The sequence below is a fragment of the Hippocampus guttulatus genome, chromosome 7 (assembly GCF_054856545.1).
Source record: "Hippocampus guttulatus isolate MCC_2025c chromosome 7, RoL_Hgut_1.0, whole genome shotgun sequence".
Lineage (NCBI taxonomy): Eukaryota > Metazoa > Chordata > Actinopteri > Syngnathiformes > Syngnathidae > Hippocampus > Hippocampus guttulatus.
In genome coordinates this window covers 4,675,469-4,701,130 of record NC_141267.1, presented here as the reverse complement: position 1 = coordinate 4,701,130, position 25,662 = coordinate 4,675,469, and the positions used below count along the sequence as shown (strand labels likewise).

The 25,662-nt window shown below is 42.9% G+C and overlaps 2 protein-coding genes and 2 long non-coding RNA genes across 4 annotated transcripts in view; 3 read left to right on the top strand and 1 right to left on the bottom strand.

Annotated features, from left to right (window-relative positions):
• Positions 1–2,082, top strand: part of ap1m3 (adaptor related protein complex 1 subunit mu 3) — a 47,181-nt gene extending 45,099 nt beyond the window's left edge. The window contains exon 12 of the mRNA XM_086114798.1: positions 1,603–2,082. Within this exon, the coding sequence (XP_085970924.1) occupies positions 1,603–1,625 (23 nt within the window). The 3' untranslated portion in view covers positions 1,626–2,082. The remainder of the gene's footprint in view (positions 1–1,602) is intronic.
• Positions 2,083–4,437: 2,355 nt separating this feature from the next.
• Positions 4,438–21,604, bottom strand: tmem125a (transmembrane protein 125a). Its single transcript, XM_086116414.1, has 2 exons — positions 21,344–21,604; positions 4,438–8,669 (listed from the first exon to the last, which is right to left on the bottom strand). Exon 2 carries the CDS (start codon positions 8,286–8,288, stop codon positions 7,590–7,592), a length of 699 nt encoding a protein of 232 aa, XP_085972540.1. The 5' UTR covers positions 8,289–8,669; positions 21,344–21,604; the 3' UTR covers positions 4,438–7,589.
• LOC147202033 (uncharacterized) lies at positions 21,352–22,630 on the top strand. The gene is made up of 2 exons (XR_015101451.1): positions 21,352–21,418; positions 21,579–22,630. It is a non-coding gene; the product is annotated as an uncharacterized LOC147202033 (long non-coding RNA).
• A 1,587-nt stretch (positions 22,631–24,217) lies between these two features.
• Positions 24,218–25,458, top strand: LOC147202032 (uncharacterized). Its single transcript, XR_015101417.1, has 2 exons — positions 24,218–24,794; positions 25,199–25,458. It is a non-coding gene; the product is annotated as an uncharacterized LOC147202032 (long non-coding RNA).
• The last annotated feature ends 204 nt before the right edge of the window (positions 25,459–25,662 follow it).

Genomic DNA, 25,662 nt, shown 5'->3' with positions numbered 1-25,662 from the left:
GCCGGTGAAGTGGGATGCTGAGAGTCGCGGTTGGCTGCCATCGGAGCCACCACATTCTTTATTTTGTACTTCTACACCACATATCCATCCGAAGACATTTGATTGTGTTAGCGTCATGTTGTGTGATGGTAGAGGAGCCAAAACGCAGGCAGGCAGCAGAAGCAGGGTAGACTGAACAAAATGGATGAGCAAAAACACTTGAAAATACTAAAGCAAACAAAAAAACGTTGGCAGAAGCACAAGCAACATGACGGCAATACAACGGTCCGACCCCAAGTGGTCGGCGTCACAGTCCTTTTGAAAGAAAAGAACGAATGACATGATGACAAACAGGTGCGATGCTGTAGGAGAAGCTCTCCAATGCCACCTGTTGGTCATAAACAGAACAATCATGACAGTTAGTCAGCACACTGTGACCTTATTGCATGAGTTGAACTGCGACGACTTTTGAATGAAGTTAAGACGCACTTTCATTCGACATACTTATGACTCAAGCACTCTTTCGTGCTTGTAATTGCAGCTCAAATCAAAAGTCATACTGTGGCCTCTGCCTAAAGCATGAGGGATGCCGGGCTATCAGTTTGCTCCCTGATTTTTTTTTCTATCCAACATTTTCTCGACTGTACTGATCGACTTACTGGTGTTGTATTATCGCCTAACCCTGTCGTCAGTCATTTGCAAAACAAACAAACAAAACAAAAAAACTAAACTTGACATTGAGAGTTATAGTCAGAATGTTGCTTTATTATTTGTTAATTATTTGTGTGCTATTTAAAACCTAGGATAGATTAGCAGGGATTGTGGGAGATGGTGTCCATGAAAGTCCACTAAACACAGTATTTGATTACCGGTCATGTGAGTTTGTTGAAGTTCAAATTAGCCGAATTACAGGCACTGTTGGAACTACTCAACGAAAACTATGATCAGACTAGAGTTGAATGCACATAGGTGTTTCAATTGCACAAAACCTATACTGTACTGTGCATTTATGGTGACCCGCTGGTCGACTGGTTAGCGTGTCGGCCTCACAATGCAGAGGTGCATTTGATTTCGGCTGTGTGGAGTTTGCCTGTTCTCCCTGTGCCAGCGTGGGTTTTCTCTGGGTACTCCAGTTTCCTCCCACATTCCAAAAACATGCACGGCAGGTTAATGGAACACTCTTAATTGTCCCAAGTGTGAGTACGAACATGGATGGTAGTTCGTCTATATGTGCCCTGCGATTCGTTGGCGAACAGTTCAGCGTGTCTCGCATCTACTGCCCGAAGACAGCTGGCATAGGCTCCAGCAGGCCCCGCGACCCTTGTGAGGATGTGAGGATAAGTGGATCGGAAAATTGGTGGATGGATGAATGGATGGTTGAATGATTCCATTACATGGCAGACTTATTCAGTGTTTCTAATGAACCTGTGTCACGAATTTGTTTCCTTCCATCTTTGCGTATGGCGAGGAAGTTTCGAATATTTGATTTAGTGAGCGAACCCTTCAGTCAGTATGGGTGTAAATCTTGTTTAAGGACGTAATGTTGTCAATGAAGGGATGTGCAGGAGTGATGATGAGGACAAAAGCTCTGTGTTAATGCTTTGCTGTTACATCTCTTGGCAGATTACCAGCTCCGGACAAACTAAAGGGCGAAGATGCTGCTGGACGAATGGCCCTCTGTGTCTTCCTCCCCTGGGCTTATGTCTCTCAGCCTCTTACTATGTGTGTGTGGAGGGTGTGTGGGGGGGGGGGGGGGCTTTTCCTTTTTATCTTATTCATATCTAATTCATAATTCCCCCCCCCCAAATATCACGTTTTAAATGTTTAAATGTATGGCATTCCATTATATTGAACTTTTTTTCCCCTTTCAGCTTAGTCACTTTGATGAGTAACAACAATAGACCAATGTCAGCCAGTAGGTCAACACATTGCATTATTTATTTCGTCATCTTGGCAACTTTTAGCATTTTGTAATTTGGTTGTGTTTTAATTATGAAACTACTTTTTTGTACATCCAGTAAATTTCTATTATACTCTCTGAGGCACCTCTGTAATCTATGTTGATTGCCAAAAATAAAATTGTTTGATGTATCATCACCCCCAGCACTGCGAACATGATCCTCAGTCAAGTGAACCTAACACCAGCCGGTGGGTCAATGATTAATAAGTGAAACTATTGCCTGAGACTGTGGCAGGGTAATATTACACCACGATGGCCCCACAGAGGCTGTAACCTTGTCCTTGTGCTCAAAATCAACTTGTAGCTTTGAAGTGTCTAAAAGAGGGAGTTGGATGCAAAAATGCAGTGATCTTTTTTGCATGTGCTGTTTATACGGACACACTTGTCCCTTGTGCAAAGAAATATGTAGTTAACAGAGCCTAAAGCAGGCATATGTCCAGCTCCGGGCCTGGAGGGCCACTGTTCTGCCTGTTTTCCAGCTCTCCCGGCTGCAACACACCTAATTCAGATGATCAGCTCATCAGCCAGCTCTGAAGCAGCATTAGAATGTTCCTGATTACCGGTATTTGAATCAGGTGTGTTGCTCCTGGGCGAGCTGGAAAACAGGCAAGACAGCGGCCCTTGAGGACCGACTTTGGACACCCCTGGCCTTAGAGGGATTGCTTGAGTATGTTTATACTCAAGCAATCCCTTGGGGCGGTCCGGTAGGCCAGTGGTTAGCACGTTGGCTTCATAGTGCAGAGGTACAATTCCAGCTCCGGCCTCCCCGTGTGGAGTTTTCATGTTCTCCCCGTGCCTGCGTGGGTTTTCTCTGGGTACTCCGGTTTCCTCCCACATTCCAAAAACATGCATGGCAGGCTGATTGAACACTCTCAATTGTCCCTAGGTGTGAATGTGAGCGTGGATGGTTGTTTGTCTGTGTGTGCCCTGCGATTGGCTGGCAACCGTTTCAGGGTGTCCACCGCCTACTGCCCGAAGACAGCTGGGATAAGCTCCAGCACCCACTGCGACCCGAGTGAGGATAAAGCGGTTCGGATAATGAATGAATGAATGTTTATGCATTTGTCTTTGCATAACTTTTCTAAAAAGTTTTGGAGTACAGTGTTGTTGTGGACGTATTGTCACTTTGAACCGCACATTAGCTCAGTAGCTGAGTGAGATTATGTTTAGCCTTTTCAGGGACAGTGGTTACTACAGTGGACAGCTTATCATGTTATCAGGTTACAGGGTGCATAAAAGGTTTAATACAAAACTCTCAACCAGTCAGCTGAACTTCTTCCAAACTCATGATTTCTGTTATTGGTTGTCATTCATGTGTCATTCACTTGGCTGGCATATCAAGCAATGACATCCTTCCATTTTCTGATCCACTTTATCCTCACAAGGGTTGCGGGTGTGCTGGAGCCGATCCCAGCCGTCTTCGGGCAGTAGGTGGGGGACACCCTGAACCGGTTGCCAGCCAATCGCAGGGCACACAGAGACGAACAACCATCCGCACTCACACTCACACCTAGGGACAATTTTGAGTGTTCAATCAGCTTGCCATTCATGTTTTCGGAATGTGGGAGGAAACCGGAGTACCCGGAGAAAATCCACGCGGGCATGGGGAGAACATGCAAACTCCACACAGGGATCGAACCCACGACCTCTGCACTGTGAGGTCGACGCGCTAACAACTGGACCACCGGGCCGCCGCCCTCAAGCAATGACATATATTTGAAATAAATATTGAGGAGATTGTTTGAAAATATTTCCCAGGTTTCATCCAACTACACAAATCCTCAAAAATAAAGTTAAGTAGCGGTCCTTGAAATATCTGGCCAGCAAGTTGACCAAAAAAAATATTTAATGGATTTGTTTTAATAGTTAGTAAAACGTTAGCCCTTTGTGGTCTTGGTATAGTAAGCAGTGACGTTTTTTTTTTCAATATTATCATATATACTTGTGAAAAATCAATCCTGCCAGATTCACTTGTTACCAGAGAAAATGTGAAGCAACACCTACCTGTTCTGTTTTATAGCTTATGTACCATGACCCCACATAACTGATGATATTCCAAACACCACCTTGTTACAATTCAGGCGCCATTTGTCATGTATAATTGGCTAAAACCAAAATAAAATGTTTTATGAATTTGCATTGAACAAAATTGAGTTGATCACATTCCAGTAAACATCAACACTCATTTGAACTATACTCGGATGAAGATTGAAGACAAGTGAAGTACAACATGTTCACATCTCACTATTTGGCAAGACTAATATGATTTCAGTATTGTTAACTATGGGATGATTGCAGCTTTTGAAGGATTTGTAGCATTTCTTAGCTAGTTAATAAGGTTGCCCTTTTTGAAAAGTACCAAAATTTGAAAGAAATATTCGGGCGTATGTGTTTTTGTTCTTTGTTTTTTTTAATGTGAGGATAAAAACCAATTCGTCACGCGATGGAATCTTACACAACTAGGCAAATGCACTGCATACATGACCGGTCACTCAGTGTGTGTTTACATTATTTTTTATTAAAAGCAATTAAACTACCAGCAGACTTGAGGCGAAAGACAGACTGCGCACGGTTCTGGACTGGTCGCCAGTCAGTCGCAGTGAAAATATAGAAACAAACAACTATTCACATCACTGAGTGGGAACTGAACCCATGCTGTATGCGTAGGTCAGGCAAAGGCAGATGGTGTCTAGTTTGTCTGTTCATATTTTTGTTTGCTTTGGGCCAATAAAAAAGATTGAACCCTACTTCTGTCCCTTGTGTGTGTGTGTGTGTGTGGGTGTGGGTGTGCGTGCGTGCGTGTGTGCGTGTAACAAAGAGCTTGGTGCTAATCTGTGCCAGGCCTCGCAGGCCACCGCCTTGTGCTCTGGACCTCGATTTCTTTTTCTTTTTTTTTGGGCTATAACAATAGCTCACTGTGTGACTCCTTTTGTGTTGCAGCAGCATATGCATGGACTGATAAAGGCTTCACTCACACAAAAACTCAAACTACATTGTGCAGAAATGTGAGGGGTGCAACCACATCAAGTACACCTGGTACAATCTAATGAGATATAATACCAGAGCTGTAGCAAATGAATTATTATAATTTATGTGAATTTACTGTGTTTATGAAAACCATTACCACTCGGTTGACAGGGTGAGAGGGTCGGGGGGGGGGGGGGCAGCCACAGCACATCACCCCAATTGTGGATTTACGGGCATGAGGAAGGGGGCATCAAATTGGGAAAACTCCAATCCGCCATGTCCACACATGGTTTCAAATTAGGCTCTGAAACTAGAGTTAGGGTTCCAAAATACGGTTTCAAACTAGGCTTAGGGTTTCTAAATGGGGTTTCTAACATTGGTTAAGGTTTCAATGTATGGTTTGAAAATAGGGTTCTAATTTCAAAATACGGTTTTCAACTAGGGTTTGCGTTTCAAAGTAAATGGGCTGCCGCAGTTTGGAGAGTCACCGCCAACAAGAAGCACTTAACGGGCTGTCATTTGTGTCTCTCAAAGCACTTCACCTACTGATGACACAGCATCAGTAGCAAGGAGACTTCAACATGGTTGAAACATCAACCTCTTGGTTGTGAAGCGGCCACTCTACAACTGAGCCATGCTGACCCAAAAGTATGGCTAAGGTTTCAAAGTAGGCCTTTTAGCTCAGGTTACGATATCAAGATGGTTTTAATCCAGTAACATAACACTAGATTAAAACCAGTTTGATATTCTAACCTGAGCTAAAAGGCTTAAAAATTGATTGACTGATTGATCAAGAATTCAGCAGATTAACGCTACGGAGAGTCACATGCTAAAAGACAATCACGGCTGTCTGAAATTGTGGATGGTCTGTTATCAAAACAATTGCTATCTGGACTTTCCCTTGGATGAAAAAAAAACCCCACATGGACACGAGTCCTATCTCCCTATCTTCCTCTCCTTACGCCCGTGAGCCTGAGACCGATAAGGTCTTGGCCTTGCAGCTGCAGTTGCAATGTCAAAGTCAATGTTTTCTGTACTATGTCCCCTTTTATGGATGACCTATTTCACATGTTTATTGTTTTTATTTTGTTGCTACTTATGTTTTTGATTGTGTTTATTTATTTATTGCCATCAACATTTGATTCAATAGCTTTTGTCTTGACAGCCATGGATCATTGCCACGACTGTTATGATAACTAATAAATGTGACTTCATGTGTTATCATACAATTATATAATAAAGCGGGGATAAAGAAAACATGATTGCAACAATCACATTCATTCACACACACAAAAACAGTTAATATCATAATGCATACATTAAAAGTGCAGAAAAAGTGAGAATCCTGGAACAATCATGATGGCAGTTGACATACATTACTGTCATGTTTGAAACAGAGTAAAAAAAAAGCAGCATGATTTATTGTTAGACTCAAACTCATTCATGTTATTTTTCAGTTTACTTCCATTTATGTGGCCATTATGAAGGTGAAAATATTTTATATGTCTTTTTGTGGACCCAATGATTGGATTTCTTGTAACTAATTCAACCATTCTAAGCCGTCTTTAGTAAGTCGCTGGTGTCCTGAGGCACAAAAAAAAAACAGGCTCGGTAGTCAGAAGTGCAGCCTAAATGTCTCTTTAGCATATGAATAGACCTCACCTCCTTTTTGTTTCTGCATGAGTTGCGCTGCAAAATCTTAACAGCAATTCACTCATGATTTTACACAAGAAAATTCAATTTACTTATTATGCATAGTCGTCTGACTTGTGTGTGGTCAGCATGGAATCGGTTCCAACCCAGTGACGGTGTGAATATGGTGTGAAAGGCTGTTTGTCTGTATATGTACCCTGGGACTGACTGGTGCCCAGTTCATGCTTTGTACTTTTTTTCCCCACCGATTTTCTTTAGGATGTCAAGTCAAAAATGTTCTTTAAAAAGAGATGTTCTGTGCGTCCCCGCGAGTCTAAACATGGCGTTCAGATGAATACTGTATTGCGATTGTGGAATATGAATAAAGCAGCGAAATCCACCCCTTTTTATCCATATGAGGGGGGCTTCCATTTTGCCTTGGACTGCCATTTGCTGTCGACTGGAAATGACATCACAGTGCCTAAAGGCTCAGGGAACGACTGTCACCGCTCATTTGTTTTCTGGGTTTGGTCACGTGACATTCCAAGCCTTAGAGACTGCGATGTCATTTTTCAGTCAAGCGTAAGTGAGGTAAAAACATGTGGATCATATTGCGTATCGTATTAGCATGTTTAGAGTAGTGGGGGTTCATGAAAAATATTGCAAAGAAAATGTTTGGCTTTTTTGTAATTTTTTGGGGCTTGTTTTTTCTAGAAAGAATGCTGAAAAGTTGTCGCAGAATGTGCTGATTTGAGCTTTTAAAGGCGGCAGTGTACGGCTTTCTAGTTGTTACCTGTGCCAAAACTATAGTGGGACAGTCAGTGTTGTCGTTTTTTAGATTTAGCTCTTAGCTAATTTGTCTTTTTTAGTGCAGTTTTCCCCACATAAAAGTGTGACTACGCTCCTGGAAAAAAAAAATGGAGCAAAATGACAATTTGGAAAAGACGTGCCATCTTTGCGTCATTTTTGTCAGAAAAGATTGGAAGTCAGTTTAATATACAGAAATTCGGAGCTGGAACCCAAAAGAAGGCGGCAAGCATGCTGTTTAATTTCATATGAGATTAGCCAGACTGGAGGTAGTTTCTCGACGAGCCCGGTGGTCCATGTGTCCAGAGATGGTGAAGATGTTCAAAATCCTGTCCACAACCCTTCGTCCGTGCCGGGTTCTCTCAAGCAGGATGACCACTAGAGAGTAAAATCCAACGCCCACAACTGCAGCCCCTCCTCCGGTCAGCAACACCACACCAGATATGTACATGTCATTCAATGCTTGGCCAGGTTTGGGCATGTGGTTCAAAAGGGCCAGATGCAGTAGAACCCCTCCACAAATGAGCAGGGACAGTCCAGCGATCAAAACCACCAGGAAATCCGATAATCCTCCACTTTTTAGCATGTCAATCTGCTGTCGGCTTCGAATGCAATTCATGTCCTGCACGGCTGAGCTGAGCAGCTGTTTGAGCAAAACCCCCAAAGCGAGCAGGCAAAGGGCTGTGCCCGCACCCAGCCGCCATTCGCTTGAAACGCTGGTGGTGGTGGAGAGGAGGCCGACACCTCCGAGCCCGCAGCCCACGATGAGCAACACAGCGATGGAATAGCACAGCAGAGACTTTCCGGGTTCTCGGAACCACCACAGCTCCACTTGTTCCTCCAGGATGCCGTGCTGAATCTGAATTGGGTCAGCGGCACTATGGAGGCCCATTTCAGGGCCTCTAGGTCCCCTCGGGGTGGGAATATCGTCCAATTCGGGCATCTTGCCGCCACTCCCAGCCTGATGAATAAGGCCGCCACCACCACAGAGAAAAAAGAATCCACTTAAGAAGCCTTTCAAGTCATGTCACCTTCACTGACAGCTACCGACTGCTGTTGGGAGCGCCAAGTGGAGGGATTCTAGCGGAGGTGACTTTGGATGTTAACCTGGAGGTCTCCCAGGTCACTTGAGAGGCTTTACCGTGGGAATTGGATTCAATGCCGTGTATGTCTAAAAGCACTTGCTATTCTATTAGTGTTTTATATTCACAGCAGACCTTTAGAGTCAATTCGGGTCCCTTCATCAAAGCTGGAGAAAGGATTGCATCCGCATTACGCTTTGTGCTTGCAGGAATAGAAATTTGCAATTGGCAGCAGACATCACCTGGAAGAAAAAACAGACTGGTTTGAAACATTTTAGCCTTCTAACCCCGTGTTCAAAGCATCAGAGATATTCTGAAAAAAAATAGACCAAATGAGCTCATCGGTGTCAACTGTTGGAGTAACTCACAGACACTTCAATGTATCTGCATTGACTTCGAGAGGCCGGCATTTTCACTTTACTTCAGTCATGTCAAGTTTTGGTAGCGGGTGGACTTGATTGAGAGAGAGAGAGAGTGTCACATAGTTTTATTCTACACATTTCTGACATTAAAAAAACAATAATAATAATACCCAATTAACATGGAATGCACACACGGTTACTTTCTATTAACATCCAAACATTTTGTTTTGGCTGTTTGAAAACATCACTTTTGGTCTCATTATCTTTATGCTAATGAGGGTTTGCTACAGAGACAGCTGCAACATCGGCTGAAAGTGTGAAAATGTACAATCTCTCACGCAAACACACACACACACACACACAAACAAACAAGATTCCATCACATCGATTTACATTAATTTCCTGCGGATTTGACCAAACAAACATCGACGGTACATGCATATTAAACCAAGTCTTCGCTTCAGATGTTTTGGAATTGTGTAAAACGAATCCCACAGTATACCCATGTTAATTGAAGTCAATTTGATGCTGTTGTTTACAATGTGTTCACTTAAATGTCACTCAAAGCATTCGGAGCAAATGTCAAAGAAATGGGGGGGGGGGGGGGGAAGCACCTTTGTGTACAGGACATTCTAAACATTAAAATACTGGACAAGCTGTGGATCAATGGCTCTTGAACGCTTTCAAGTCCCACCGAAAACATATTACTGAACGATATAGTAGCGCAGCAAGGCCCGGGTGTTCATCAAAAACAAGACAGATGTTTTATTCCTATACATTTAACATTATTGTAAGCTACTGTCACATTATACACAGTTTAAAAATTAAAGGGGAGGTCAAACCAGAAATGTTCTTAACAATAATGAATTCTATGCAGCCCTACGAGTCTAAACACAGCCTTCTGATTAATATTGCCTTTGTGAAATATGAGTTAAGTTTGCCAAGGAGCCTGTAACTGCTATGTAAGTTTTGAAAGAAAAAAGGAGAAATGCTTGATGAGAAATGATTGAACAACAAGTAAAAATGTTTTCTCAAATGTAGTTCTTTTCAGATGGGGGAGCTTTTTTTCTCAACCCAAACGCAGTTCGAATATCATGCACATCCCTACACTGCCCACAACCACTCGGTGGCATAATTGCAATAGCCTGTATTAGAGGATTGCTACATTTTGCTGTAACGGATAAACCATCATGACGGCATTTTGGTTCGTGACAGCATTTTTTCAACAATTTCTAGTTCGCATTGATGCTTTTTTTTTCTGTTTATCTCCTGTAATTTCAAACCGGAGGCCCAAATCACACAACCCAGGGACGGAACTAAATGGTGGTCAGGTGTGGCCTTGACCCTGGGCGCCCCGCTGAAAATTTTCTGGCAACGCCCCTAAAGTAACAGCATGTAAATCTATACAGCATACACACAGGCTAACAAACATCCTCAAGGTTATGGCTGTCGGCAGCTTGTCTTTAAAAAGCTGGTCGCAGCTTCAATTCTGTCAAAGTCAGCAGCGCGTGGCACAAGCTCACACAAAAGCTGACAGGAGTTAAACTTGTCCTCACATTCTGTGGAGGAAACCACAATTCAGCAAAATCAAAACTCAAACACCCTTATCTCTACAAACAGGACGGCACTTTCATGACTGAGATTATGTTTAGAGGTACAGTGACAGATGATTTTAAAAAAAATCTCTGAATTGGATACATGTACACGCTGACATTGTTTATTAATATCTGCACTGTTCACATTGTAGCGCAATAGCAATGACAAAGGGAGTTGCCATACAAAGGGAGTGACGTGACAAGTCGGGTAATTACAGCAGGGAGGCGGGGTGTTTATTGGCGACATGCTGTCCTGTGAAGCATTTGACATGCTGCGCCTGATGGATCAACCGCAAGTGAGTGTTGCAACTGTTGTACATTGACAAAGTAAAATATGCATCTTCATTCTCTTTGCTTGGTGAGAGATGGATGCTATCCCAGTTGACGTTGGGCAAGAGGTGGGATGCACCCCGGATTGCTCGCCAGCCAATCGCAGGGCAACTATAATTAAAACATTCACACTCACATTCAAATCTATGGACAATTTTGAATCTTTAGTTCATCTCACATAATATGTTTTGAAGGTCAGAGTATCCGGAGGAATCCGACAGTAGTTAAACCTCTCATCTGGGAGTGCTCTATGCCACTGTGGTTCTGAAAAAAATATGAGTGAATTTGAGCCAGTGGGGGTGTTTAGTCCTCTGCAAAGAGCTTGCGAGAAGCACAGCGTTTTGTAGTGATGGGTCCAGCGACAGCGATGCGTTGACGCATGCGCCGGGCTCACAGAGCAAACCACGTGTCGGTGCATGTGCTGCTTCATTACGTCACGTGATTGACACGTGAACTGCACCGGCGCAGTTTAGACTGCATCGGCTGCGTTGACACAGTCCAGGCTGCTAATTGACACATCGGCTGCGTTGACACAGTCCAGGCTGCTAATTGACACGTGAACTGCACCGGTGCAGTTTAGACTGCATCGGCTGCTTGGCACAGTCCAAGCTGCGCCACTTAGTCCAGGGGGCGTCGACTCAGTGCAGGGGGCGTTGACGCAGCAAAAGCCCGCACAGTGTAACTAAGGAAGTGCGTCTGGCGACACGATGCCGACTGCCGAAACAAGCCAGACCTCACCCTCGCTCGAATAAAAAATATGTTTGGGCAATACGGAAAACACACTGATTATCAGAAAAGATGTGTCCGTCTGACTTCGAGCGTCATGTCGGCTGTCATATAATAGGCTATTATTATATGAGAAGTGCTTTATGAACGTTTGTACTGTACGTCATACTCCAGTTGATTGAGAGGTCCCGCCTATAAAGGGGAGTTCCAGAAAGTGACTGCGAGTGAGCACACCGCATGTTTGATGACTCTGCCACGTTGTTATTAAAAGTCACATAAAACGTAAACCTTGTCTGCGGACCATCATTACATCGGCTAGGCTAGCTTAGCTGTTGTCGTAGTTCAAAGCTTAATATGTGGCGTGGGTTGGGTCGGCGCCGCGAGTACGTGCTCGCGCTCACAGCTGAGAGTAGCAGACTATCGACTGCTGAGACGCGCTTCACTCGAGGGACGTTGCTACAGTTCGTGCATATTATGGAGCAGCTTCCGGACAAATACAAATTGTCCGCCGTGTAGAGCCATTTTGATCTCCTTTTGGAGAATAAGGTATTTATTAAAATCTCCTTGTCTCTCCAAGTGCCTCTCGGATTTTTGACACGTCTTATTCCATTGTGTGTGTGTTCTCCACAACAGGGGAAATAGCATGCATTAAACGCAACAGACTGAAATTTAAAACACTGGAGCATCTTATTTTTCTAAATCAAAATTTGTGAAGACAAAGCCCACAAGCATCCTCATTCACATGATTTTCACATTATTGAAACACATTGAATGATACAATATGAATGCATGGATGTGAATGATATTGTCAAGGGTCAATGTCATCTTTATTGTCAAATATGCTTTATGTATGACATGCAGCATAGATGAAATTTCTTCCTCTCAATCCTCAGTGCATACATGCATGCAAACATGCTGTGCATTAAACACACACAGCTAAGAAAGGATAGCAGCTACACTGTATAAAAAAGACATGTAATCTGAACAGTATAGACAATATAAACAATATAAACAGCATAAACAACAACATAAACAATGGCACTTGTGGCTATTGTGGGTAGAGTGAGGTAGTGCATTGTATACACGTCATCATCAAATCAGTTTGTTCAGTCTGTCAAGTGGGTTGGCTGCAGGGATTTTGAAGGTCCAGCAGGTGGCAGTGGTCAGCGACACAGTATCAGTACAGTATCAACACAGTGTGTCATTGTGTCGACACGCCTCATGAGGCCTCATGGCCTCGATGGCCGTTTTGGTTTCATCGTGTATTGGTTTCAATGTTGGGTCACTAATTAATCCCAGCTGGTCTGGTGGTGCTACTCAAACACAACAATGAGTCAGGTGTGTTCATGTCACAATTCTGGGGAGGGTGTGGCGTGCACAAAGGTGGAAATAAAGGCAGCACTATACTGGAATAAATATTGCTCAACCACCACTGAACCAGAGTGTCTAAGAAACATTACTTTTGAGCAGTAACGACAATTGTTCTGGTCTGTAGAGAGCTGAGGCTACAATGATCAGTCCAGTAATACTGTCCCGCAGGGGTGTGCAAAAATGCAAAGAGCCACTATCGACTTGAGTCATAGTTCCTCCAGTGCCTGTGTGGGTTTTTTCCGGGTACTCAGATTTCCTCCCACACTCCAAAAACATGCATGGTAGGTTAATGAAACATTCTAAATTGCCCATCAATGTTCTTGTGAGTGGGAATGGTTGTTTGTCTATGTGTGTGGCCTGCGATTGGCTGGCAACCAATTCAGGGTGTAAATTATTTTTTTTTTCAAAGAAGTGGTTGAAAAAAAATACACTTTTGTTTTTTAAAAGGTACAGTATGTGTGCCCTCTAATTTGTTGGCTATTGCATTAAAATTGATGAATGGCATAATTAAGTGTGTCGATCTTTTTGTCAATATTGAAAAATAAGTTGAGGATCTCGGTTAGGGTTGGGTAGAGGGGCTGATATTACAAGGTAAGCCACGAGGCGGTAAAGGTGGCCCTGCTGAACTCTGTGGCCACCGTAGTTGAGAGTGGGAACAAAGAACATATCACAGTCGATACCATGCAATGAAGGCCCTCATGATAGAAAGTGGGGACCCCCCCCCCCCTCAATTTTGCTGCTGTAGCCTGCAAATTTCCCCAGTGTGGGACAAATAAAGGTTATCTTATCTGATAATAACTGAGACATATATTGAATTGCTACAATTGTATGACTTCTGAACTCTGCATTTCATACTGGCTTCAAGAATGCTGAACCAATCTACCCAAACATAGAGTATTTTCTTTTTACATTTAAAATTCAGATCACATTTGCATCCTGGCTATAAAACAGCAAGCAGCAACAAGAAACAAGCAGCATTAACGTTAGGTCGATAAAAAGTTAATGGAAAGAAACTCCCAGGGGAAGAAACAAGTTATTCATTGAAAAGTGAGAATTGAGCATAACAGAAATTCGTTTAAAACTGATGCGATTCATGACAAATATTCCAAATGAGTTTCTTTGAAGTGATGGAAATGTTGGACACTCAGGCTTGCAGCAGAGAATGAAATGACTGAGGACAGGCTTACAGTCGAAATATCCTTTGTTATGCAAATGACCTAAGAGTTATGATGAAGAAAGAAAATGATAATCATAAACCTCAAACATAAATCTCAATCTGTATTCCTCATTGTCTGCCTCTCGGAGGTGCTTAGCTGAATAAGGTCACCAGAGGAAGTGCAGAATAAAAAATACATACATTAAAAAAAAATGTAAAAAAAAATAATAATAAACACCATACTTCACACATTATCTAGGAAGCTTTGAGACTCTGGCATTCTTTGTTATGTTGGTCCTGAATTCATTCCACTGGCTATTAGTGTCTCATTTTACTGGATAGACTTCCTTCAAAATTGGTTGTCTGGGAATATGCTAAGAAGATTATTTGTCAGCAAAATAGGTTAAATGATGGTAGCAGCAACAAAGAGAGGTACAGTCAACACATTTTGTTTAATTTGCTCATGCCAGGTGGAAATGTAATGCCAAAAAACAAACTGATTGTGCTGTACTTGGATATTTAAATCAGCTGAACACAGTTACTTTGTCACCTTGGGAGCAGCCGTCTTTTTGGCATGGAAGCCCATCTTGTGATACTTCACTCAAATGTTGTCTCTATATTTAGAATGCTGTCAATGTTCACATACTCACATCCAAGACTTGGACAAATAATGAAAGAGGGAAATGAAAAAGCAAATTTCGAGAGTACAATCTTCTGCTGTGTTTGTTTTATCATAGGGACAAAGGTTGGGCTGAAGGGTAGTCCACGGGAGACCAGGTAATGTTTTGCCATGGTGACAGAGCAATACACTGCTCCGTTCCGTCCTGCATTTTTTCTCTCCCCTTTTCTTACTCACTCACACAGCCCCATCTCTAGTCAGGCATTGATTCTCTAGGCGTCCCTGCAGGCGAGGCGAGGGGTCAGGGTTGGCTCCATCTGTCTATGTGATGGGCACTGGTGCCAAGTGCCACAGGGAGAGAAAGCTTGTGTGGCATGGAAGGGCGATGGATGTTTTACGCTCCTGACTGAGGACACTGCTGAAACTTCAGTGTACTTCTTGGGGGTTTTCAATACGGCTGGCAAAGACCAAATACTGTAAATGCAAAGTCTCTTCTCTCTCTCTCTCTCTCTCTCTCTCTCTCTCTCTCTCTCTCTCTCTCTCTCTATATATATAAAAAGAGATAGATAGATAGACAGATATGATAGGTACATATGGGCGGCACAGTGGACGACTGGTTAAGCACATGCGCCTCACAGTACAGAGGTACAGGGTTCGATTCCGGCTCCAGCCCTCCTTTGTGGAGTTTGCATGTTCGTATGTTCTCCCCGTGCCTGCGTGGGTTCTCTCCAGGTTGTCTGGTTTCCCCCACATTCCAAAAACATGCATAGTAGGTTAATGGAACACTCAAAATTGTCCGGAGGTGTGAGTGTGAGCGTGGATGGTTGTTCGTCAATGTCTGCCCTGCGATTGGGTGGCAACCATTTCAGAGTGTACCCCACTTACTCCCCGAAGACAGCTGGGTTAAGTTCCAGCATGCCCATGCTCCACGACCCTTGTGAGGACAAGCGGATCAGAAGGTAGAGAGAGAGAGACAGAGACAGAGAGAGATTTTTTATGTATATATTTTTTTAACAACAATCACACTGCGCAGACGTGACAGCCACAAGGTGCAATACAGGAACAATGGTCAAGTCAACGCACAGGAAGAACTTAATGCCCCATCTCCTTTGGTACCCATTCACCTCACCACCCCTCTACTAGTTACCGTATTTTCCACACTAAAAGGCGCACTGGATTATGAGGTGCACCTTCAATGAATGGCCTATTTTGTAATTTTTTCATATATTGGACGCACCGCATTATAAGACGCAATCTACAATGCATCCACTAGATGGAGCTACGCTCAAGGAAATGCCAACAGAACACTACACTACACTACATCCTGATTTATATAGCGACGATCAGATGTCAGTAAAATGTATTTGATAAAGCAGCGACACAGTTCACTTAACCAACAGCAAGTTATTACATTCTCTCATTGAACGTTGAACTCTCTTGCCGTTGCTCTATTTCTGTGTTCAACTGCAAAACCGATCGCCTTACATTTGAACTCTGCGTTGTAAGCGTGTCTTTATCAAGGAGCCATTTTGGGGTTGACATATTACCGTAATGACCACACACAAGGCGCATCGGATTTTAAAGCGCGCTATGAGCTTTTAAGAAAATGGAAGGCTTTTAGGTGCGCCTTTTTGCGCGGAAAATACGGTATTGACATATTGCCATTGTTATGTACGTAGCCTAATACCATAATTTTCTGAAACTATTTCCTGGTAAGCTGGGGTTCCAAGTGATACCAAATGAACCAAATATTTACATGCTCAATCGCTAAGGAGATTGGTCATTGTAATATTGAAGTAACAAGTGGATGACCTTTGCAAACAAAAAAAAACCCACAGGATACACTACATTGGAAATCATAGAATCTGACAGACTGTCAAAGTACTTCGCCTACTTCTAGAGGTGTGACTCGAAAGAATCTTTTTGAGGATAGTCGAGGCATCCTTACTTTTCTGAATCCGGATTGATTTTGACTCGAAATGTGGTCAAATCTGCTCGTAAGTAATTGTATTAAGCTGTTATCACATTATTCAGCAATGCTGGAACAAGATAAGAGTTGGATTGGCTGGGTTTGAAATATTATGAATTGTCCTTCCGATGCATTTTGTTTGTTGTTGTGACAAACAGGATGTCAGTATCAGAGAGTATCAGATGAGAGGGTTTCAGAGCTCTCTCATCCACGTTCATGGTTTTTTTTGAGTGTTATTCACAATAAACAGGCAACGGTTCTCACCGACACAATCCAAATATGTGTCAGATGTATTTCCAGAAGAACGGAAACTGGTAAAACTATAAAACGAATTAGCTTTTAATGTGTAAGTGGAGCAAACATGAGATTTTGCTAAATGGTGAAAGAGATGTGACATCGACATGCATCACAACCATGTCATGTTAAACAGCCACCCAAGCTGTGAGTCTGCGTCTAGACATGAAGTCCGTTTTGAATGTCAGTGGAAGCTTTCCAGATCCATCCTATTTCATGCCCCTGGGTTCTCGCTGGCCCCTTTAAAATGCCTTAATTCCACGTTTTCTGCATGAGCTCATTTTTCAGTTTATGGCCCAGCATCACCTCAATCAGCCCAAGACCTTCACACACCCTCATCTCCATCTGTTTTCTGTGCTTATCTTGCCTGCCTTCACACCTTTCATTCTTCCTTCTGCACCCCCCCCCCCCCCCCCACTCCCCCAACTGAAGCCCGTTGCACTAGTGCTACTTATCTCCGGAACTTTCCTTATCTCTCCTGTCTACTTTGGAGTTGTGGTGTTGCAAGGAGAGACCTGTGTGTTTGTGTGTCAAGGTAATTTAGCCCTTGTGGCACACGCACACACAATAAATACACTGTGTGCTCAGCCATTTCAGTGTTGTGATGTGTACATTGTTTTCCCAGTGGTATTCAGACATCATAGTAATCAAATGGGATTAATGAGAAAACACTCCCAATCTGTCACCTAAAAATTAATTCGACATGCCCTTATTAACTCATTCACTCCCAAAGACATTTTTAAACGTCTTTTCAGAGTTGGTCCAGAATTGGCTGGTATTGAATGAGTTAATCGATCCAGCTTCTTCCCTCAAAGGAGGAGTGTAGCCCTGCCTAGGCCCAATGATTTTTAAGGCTAGTGTAACTCGGCTCATCTTCACACCCACTTCCAGACATATTTCATCTCATTTCCACAAAGTTTCATCGCTGTAAACCTTCTTGCAGTCCCCGCTGTAAGAACCAGATCAGCTATGTAAATAGTGTGACATCATAACAGCGTGACACAGTGTGGCCCATCCATGACAACAAAGAACAAAGAAATGGAACGTGACCAAGTAAATCAAAGACAACAATCGTAGACATCCTGCATGGGTGTACTCCTGTTTATCACAAGAAAGTACTTCTGTTTATCACAAGAAACTACAAAGTACGCACAGCAAATCTTACTGCACTGTTCCACTTTTGACAGTGGAAACACAAAAAAATAAATGTACTGAATTGCACCAAACAGACTTGGTTGAGGTAGAGCAAAATGAAACAGCTAAACTCAAAAGCTAGTTTTGCTTCTGTCACATAATCTCCAATTCCCATTTTAAATAGGCTAAGGACTCGAATTCTGTGACGCACATAAAGCTCCGAGTTTGAATCCCGTTGGTTTGGACTTTGGAGGTGTGGCTGTGAATCCCTGTGGACAGCTGCTCACTTCACTTGGTTATGCACAGCTGCAAAATTAAAAAGCTAATCAAATCACATTTTAAACTGCCTGGACCCATCTGTTACTCTCCTGGGGAAAATGCTGTTTCTCAATAGGCCTTTTATTCTCAGCCTTCTCTTGTGTGTTCCCTGTCATGTGATAATAGCATATCATAAATTTGACAAAACTTAGATGCAATTGATTTTGAAAAAGCCTGCCAAATTTTGAATTACCGGTAATTAAAAAGTTACCAAATATGTAATATGAGGCACCAAAATCATGAAAATTAGAACGTGCTTTCCAGCTGCAGGACTGTGAAACCTTCCTTAGTCAATCAATATATATGTTCGTACAGTATGTGTCAAAGTGTCTGAAGTCATCTGTAGTCTAAAAATCCTATGCTGATAGGTCTACTAAACAGCTCATTTTCCATTAAGTGTCTCTGTTGTGTAGGCGCATGCAGCAAGAGTGTGCAGAATTGCTATGACAATACCAATCTACAGTATTTGTTTGAGTCTAATATGTTAAGTATGTGTATTTATTTGCATGTAAACCTTTATGATGGTGGTTTTCTGTTAAATCTTGGTGAAATTATTTATATTCAAGACTTTTTTTTTTCGCGTGGCTGGATAAACGCAAGGCTGACTGCACGCAGGGTTGCTTCCAGTGACTATTAGGGATGTAACGATATCTTAACATCATGATATGCCTTATTGTGGGGAGCTTGACGATATACAAAAAAAAACCCTATCGTTATTGTATAAAATTTCACGATATTGTGAAAATAATGCTCATACTGAAAAAAAGCACAATATTTTATTTTTGTACATAATAACAGCAGTAGCAGGAGATTCATGGATGCAGTGAGGGAGGACATGCAGGTACTGTAGTTGGAGTCAGAGTAGAGGATGCAGAGAACAGGGAAAGATGGAAATGAATGACTCGCTGTGGCAACCCCTGAAATGGACAAGCCGAAAAGAGAAGAAGAACAGCAGTAGCAAATAAATATGTGGTTCACAATGCTGTGTTCATCTGAAGCGGGAGAAAAGTAATGTTTTTTGATGGAGATGTTGAAAAATATTTGCTGGAATGACAGATTTGTGCAAAAGATTACCGCTGCGGTATTTACAGTTTGAACATAGTTTTGTCCACGTGAGCAATAATCACACCAGGTTTTCTCTTTTAATTAGCTTTTGTTTGTATATGTGTGCGTGTGTGTGTGTGTGCGTGAGTGTGTGTGTGTGTGTGTGTGTGTGTGTGTGTGTGTGTGTGTAACAGAACACAAAATGCAAATAAAATAAACTTTAGTAATTGCATGCAAATGTCTTATTTATGCAATGCTAAGTAGCTACAGTCATAATTACACATAAAGTTCAAATAGTAAAGGTAATATTTACCTCAATGTACCTGAACGACCAACAGTCAATTAATAACACTTAATATTGAAGCAGTGACTTGCTAATGCACGCACAGTTTGTGAATCAAATCAATTTGGCTCATCTGGCATGAGCGTGGGTCTTAAACATCGGTTGTCAAAACTTGCCTAATTCAAATTAAACTGCACTAATAAACAAACCACAGCGTCTTTAACCTTACTGAGATACGAAGACACGATATGTAATATTCTACCAACTCTGAATAGAAATAATGTTGCTTTTTTTTGCTGCTTCAGACAACAAAGTGTATGCAGAAAAGTGGTGAAGATTGCACGACTGTCTGTGTCCTATGTGTTGTGTTGTGTTATTTTTGTTATTTTGACTTCAAAATGGCGCCGCGAGAGTGGCTGCCTTTCCAGCAGCTCCTATATTTTGTTGTTCTACTTCTTCCTTTCATAACTTTGCTGCTGTGAATCTGGAATTTCTCCATTGCGAGACTAATAAAGGTTTTCTTATCTTATCTTATCTTATCTTTTACAGTGTAGATGGACAAGTGTTGTAGCCATGAACTGAGGTGGAATAGTACGTAAAGTATGTTGAGATACAATTGACACCATACTGACACCTGACTTTGTGTATCTGCTAACTGGGAAATGCAACGCTTCTATTAGGGAATATTTATTTCAGATTCGGCACTTGTTTCTGTTGCACTCAGTGTTTATCACCAATGTCACCAACATAAACACCTAAGTCTGCCTCACCAATAATAGTCCAGCCACTTCACATGAACATCTTCAGACTCAATCACCATTGCTATTTTCCTTCAGACCTTCCATTCAATGCTCTGTGGTGACCGGAGACTCCTCACTAATGAGCGCTATCACGTATTGTTTTCAGCTTGGCTTGTTTTCATGTCTTGAAGGATTATCAAGTTGTTCTTTTTTAATGATATAGATAGTTGAGATGACTGAACTTTGTACGGAGATAAGATGTGGCACTGATGTGTATGAAAAAAGTGGCACAAGGGTTCATGCTGAGGACACATTATTGACTTGTTCCAATCAGAAATATTTCCACTCTCTGTGGTTTATAGAGTTTCCATAATGAAGTAAAACTGACCTCAGTGTCTGTACAGTGTGCGATGATGTACTCACTATAATCGTGGATCATCCCACAAGTGCAAAGGTCACAGTGTCACCATGTTTTATTTCTTTGTTGTGAATGAAAACATGGGCTCAAGAAATAGATAATGCTGTGACAGTAGCTTATGTGAAAAAGAATAAAAGAATGTCTTTAAAAACCTCTGTTGATGGGTATCATATTATTCGATGAAAACAATTCAATGTTATAAATATTGTGACGAAATGTAAAGGACCTTAACCTAAATTACAGGCAACATAAACTCAATAACTGTCAGCCCTACCATTTTCATTCAATTAACACACGGTAGCTGCCTGTCAATAGCAGGGAATGGTTAATATGTTGAAGTAGCTCATACCACTCCTTTTTTAAATCAATTTCTTCCATGAATGGTATGCTTGCTTTATTATTGTTCTGACATTTGAGATGTAAATTTGTGCTATACATTTCAGATGAATATGGAACCAAGCGCTACAAGATTAAAAATAAGCAACTTCACATAAGTTGTCAAAGGGGGCGGGGGACATTTATTCGTCTTTTGCCGAGTTACGGATAGCCATTCTTACTGTGCACTCAGCTGATGCGTGTCGTTCTTCCGTGCTGTACCACTGGTCAGAGCGTCCTTTCTCTCCGAATTCCAGGTGTGTTTGCGGTTGTTACATGGCAAAAACAGTCGGAGCATGCGTCCAAGCCTCCGTGGATCACCGAGTCTAATCGAAGCTCCTATTTCTGTCTCCGCGCTCTTTTTTGCTTTCTCGTGCCTTCGCCGCCGACGAGCGGACTTTCCCCGGTGTGCTGCAGGAGTGGCAGAGAGAGGCTGCTCGGGACGCGAGTGGGAGGGGACGCGGTCGGTGGATCGACCTCTGCACCGACGCGAGTCTTCCGTCGGGAAGAGTAACGTGTGACTCGGTATCCCACTGCACTATCTCTCAGGAATACTCAATTTACACAACAGTGGTGTTTTAAATTCATAAGACGTGTCTTGTTCACAGTAATTATTATATGATAATGCAACTGATTACAGATGCACTTCATGTATTTATTATACATAGCTTTTTAACTTATAATTCATAAACGCTGACATTTAAATAGTTATTAAGTCACATTAGTGAATGCAAACGGATTGTTTAACATTATTGTCCAACAGAACTGACGGTGTATAGTTCTCCTTTTTATCAGGAAATACGTTTTCAAGTTCACACTGTAGTTTGTGCCCCCCCCCCCCGCACCCACGCTCAACGGTGTAGGTTTTTACACTCTTAGAATCCAATGCAATTAGGCCAAACACAATTGAAAATTGTCCCGCATGGGGTTTTGTGCCATGCATTACAGCACATCAGAAATAGCCAGGCAGGAAGAGTGTCTCTCCTCAATCAATCGTAATTTATTTCACATTCTGATCTGGAAGGAAGGGGTAATTATATGACAGTGCCCAACTGGCTGTCATTACAAGCGACCCCACAGAGCCCGATCCGAACCATCTCAACAAGGGCGGATCCAACAGCACCCACATTGCCGCTGACCCCCGACATCCACTCGTGGACAAGTCCTCGCGACACGGCGGGCGGAGAGCGGTCCTTGCTGGTGAGCGGCCGCGCTGAGATTGCGAACATTTGCTCAATAGGTGAGTGTCGGCTGGGCTGGGGCGCGGAGTGGTGTTGGGGGCGTGCCGCGCCTGGGGGGAAGCTGCCTAGCAGACCGTCCTTCCCCGACGCCGCAGCCGGTACGTCGGGGGAGAGTCGCAATATTGTCGTCAAGCCAGCCGCCAAAGCGATTGTTAATACTTTGCATGACGGTAATCTGCTGCCATCGAGCGGCGTTGGCCACCTTCAAAATAAAAGATACCCAACCACCGTGGTTTGGATTTATTCATTCATCTTCCGAACCGCTTTATCCTCACGAGGGTCGCGGGGGGTGCTGGAGCCTATCCCGGCTGTCTTCGGGCAGTAGGCAGGGGACACCCCGAATTGGTTGCCAGCCAATCGCAGGGCACACAGAGACGAACAACCATCCACGCTCACACTCAGACCTAGGGACAATTTAGAGTGTTCAAACAGCCTGCCATGCATGTTTTTAGAATGTGGGAGGAAACCGGAGTACCCGGAGAAAACCCACGCAGGCCCGGGGAGAACATGCAAACTCCACACATGGAGGCCGGAGCTGGAATTGAACCCGGTACCTCTGCACTGTGAAGTCGACATGCTAACCACTGGACTACCGGGCCGCCCGGTTTGGATTTAATTTGTTATAAAAATAACTAACTAATCAGCGGTCAATAAACGATTAGTTCACCCAGGGAGAATGAAAACTGTCTCAGAATAGCACCTAGAAGCGCTTGAGATAAATTCCAAAATAAAAGGCATCTGAAATCTGCAATTTTGACCATTACACATGATTTTAAAAAATAATTTAAAAGTCAGTTTTCATTAGTGATGGGTCCAGCGACAGCGATGCGTTGACGCATGCGCCGGGCTCACAGAGCAAACCACGTGTCGGTGCATGTGCTGCTTCATTACATCACGTGATTGACACGTGAATTGCACCGGCGCAGTTTAGACTGCATCGGCTGCTTGGCACAGTCCAGGCTGCGCCACTTAGTCCAGGGGGCGTCGACTCAGTGCAGGGGGCGTTGACGCAGCAAAAGCCCGCACAGTGTATCTAAGGAAGTGCGTCTGGCGACACGATGCCGATTGCCAAAACAAGTCAGACCTCACCCTCGCTCGAATAAAAATATATGTTTGGGCAATACGGAAAACACACTGATTATCAGAAAAAATGTGTCCGTCTGACTTCGAGCGTCATGTCGGCTGTCATATAATAGGCTATTATTATATGAGAAGTGCTTTATGAACGTTTGTACTGTACGTCATACTCCAGTTGATTGAGAGGTCCCGCCTATAAGGGAGAGTTCCAGAAAGTGACTGCGAGTGAGCACACCGCATGTTTGATGACTCTGCCACGTTGTTATTAAAAGTCACATAAAACGTAAACCTTGTCTGCTGACCATCATTACATCGGCTAGGCTAGTTTAGCTGTTGTCGTAGTTCAAAGCTTAATATGTGGCGTGGGTTGGGTCGGCGCCGCGAGTACGTGCTCGCGCTCACAGCAGAGAGCAGCAGACTATCGACTGCTGAGACGCGCTTCACTCGAGTGACGTTGCTACAGTACGTGCATATTATGGAGCAGCTTCCGGACAAATACAAATTGTCCGCCGTGTAGAGCCATTTTGATCTCCTTTTGGAGAATAAGGTATTTATTAAAATCTCCTTGTCTCAACAAGTGCCTCTCGGATTTTTGACGTCTTATTCCATTGTGTGTGTGTGTTCTCCACAACAGGGGAAATAGCAGTGGCGGTTCGGGGGGGGGGGGGTAACGGGGGCCAGTGCCCCTGTAGCACTGACTCTGGCCCCCCCTGTGGCCCCCCCCCCCCCGAGCGTAGATGACGCAGTCGCGCCGAGTCGCCGACGCGAAAGGTGGAACCAAAGCGCGTGGCTTAACATTCTAGTCGGACCCTTGAGTGCGCTGCACCACTTAAAAATGAACGGGAAAATGAGAAGCAGTCCGCAGAGAAGGAAATTACCACGACAGTGCTATTTTACCACGAGTGCTATTTTCAACACACCATTTATATTTTCGATGTAAAATCACAAAACGAAACAAGCCCCCAACAGAAGCATTATTAATTCTAATTCCTCTTCACTTAAACATTTAACATTAAAAATGAAAAGAAAAACGGGCATTACATCATATTTCTATATGAAAAAGAAACTAATTGATCCAGACACAGAGAGAGAGAGTCAGATGATGATGGTGGTGAGAGTTCTGAAGAGGAGCAAGTTGAAAGCACCAGAGAGGGAGAGTCAGAGGACACGGGATTCATTTATTTTCAGAGCGAGGACACAGAGCAGGAAAGGGATACAAATGAAGATCCTGAGAATGAGAAGACGAGACTGCAATAAAAGTGGAGTGTGAGACACAGACAGGATATTTGCGCTTCAACAAGCACTGGACCATCAGGTATGTGATGCTGAAAAGAACACGATCCTCTCTTCTCTGTGTATGTGCATGTGTGTGCGTGTGTAACTTTTTTAGTCTCCCTTTTTATTAAAATTTTTATTTAACAGGATCAATATATAAGACATTGCCTTTTAAAATTTGGATAATTATATGCATGTAAAACATCTAGCTTCCGTGTATTTGCAATTTGTGTCCCCGGTCAGGCTTGATAATGTATTAATTTATATTTATTTAAGACAATTAAAAAAAATAATGAATACAATTAATAAATAGCATCAATCAATTACTTTTAGACAATTGTGTATGTCTGAGTGCCTCAGCAATGTAAGTCTAGCGGGTTAGTGAATATGCTGTGTCCATGCAGAACTTGTGTTTACATATTTTTGGTTTGTCTTTGTCCACAGACATCAGTTGATGTAAAGAGGACCCGCCAATGCAGCCAGACCTAAAACAGTTTCCCAGGACCCTGATGGGGGACAGGAGAAGGAGCTTCAAGGCAGGCTGGTACCATATCATCCCCTGGCTTCAATATTCTCAACAGATGGACACGGCGTATTGTTACGCTTGCAGACATTTTAGCCCTCCTAATACTGTTTTTTTTTCTCATCAATGTCATGTTATGACTACAATTTCAAAGTTTGAAGAAATAAAAAGTCAAATAAGATTTCGAATCTGTCTTTTTAGCCCTGTGTTGAATGTGCCCCTCCATCAAAACCCCTGGCCCCAGCCCGGCCCCCTCAGTGAAATTGATCCAGTACCGCCACTGCTCCCGACAAGTCAGAAAAAACTATTTGGATTCTTGTCAGAACACAATTTAGAGAAAAGGATATTTTCTTTTCAGAAAGTCAAAATCTAGCCATGTCATACT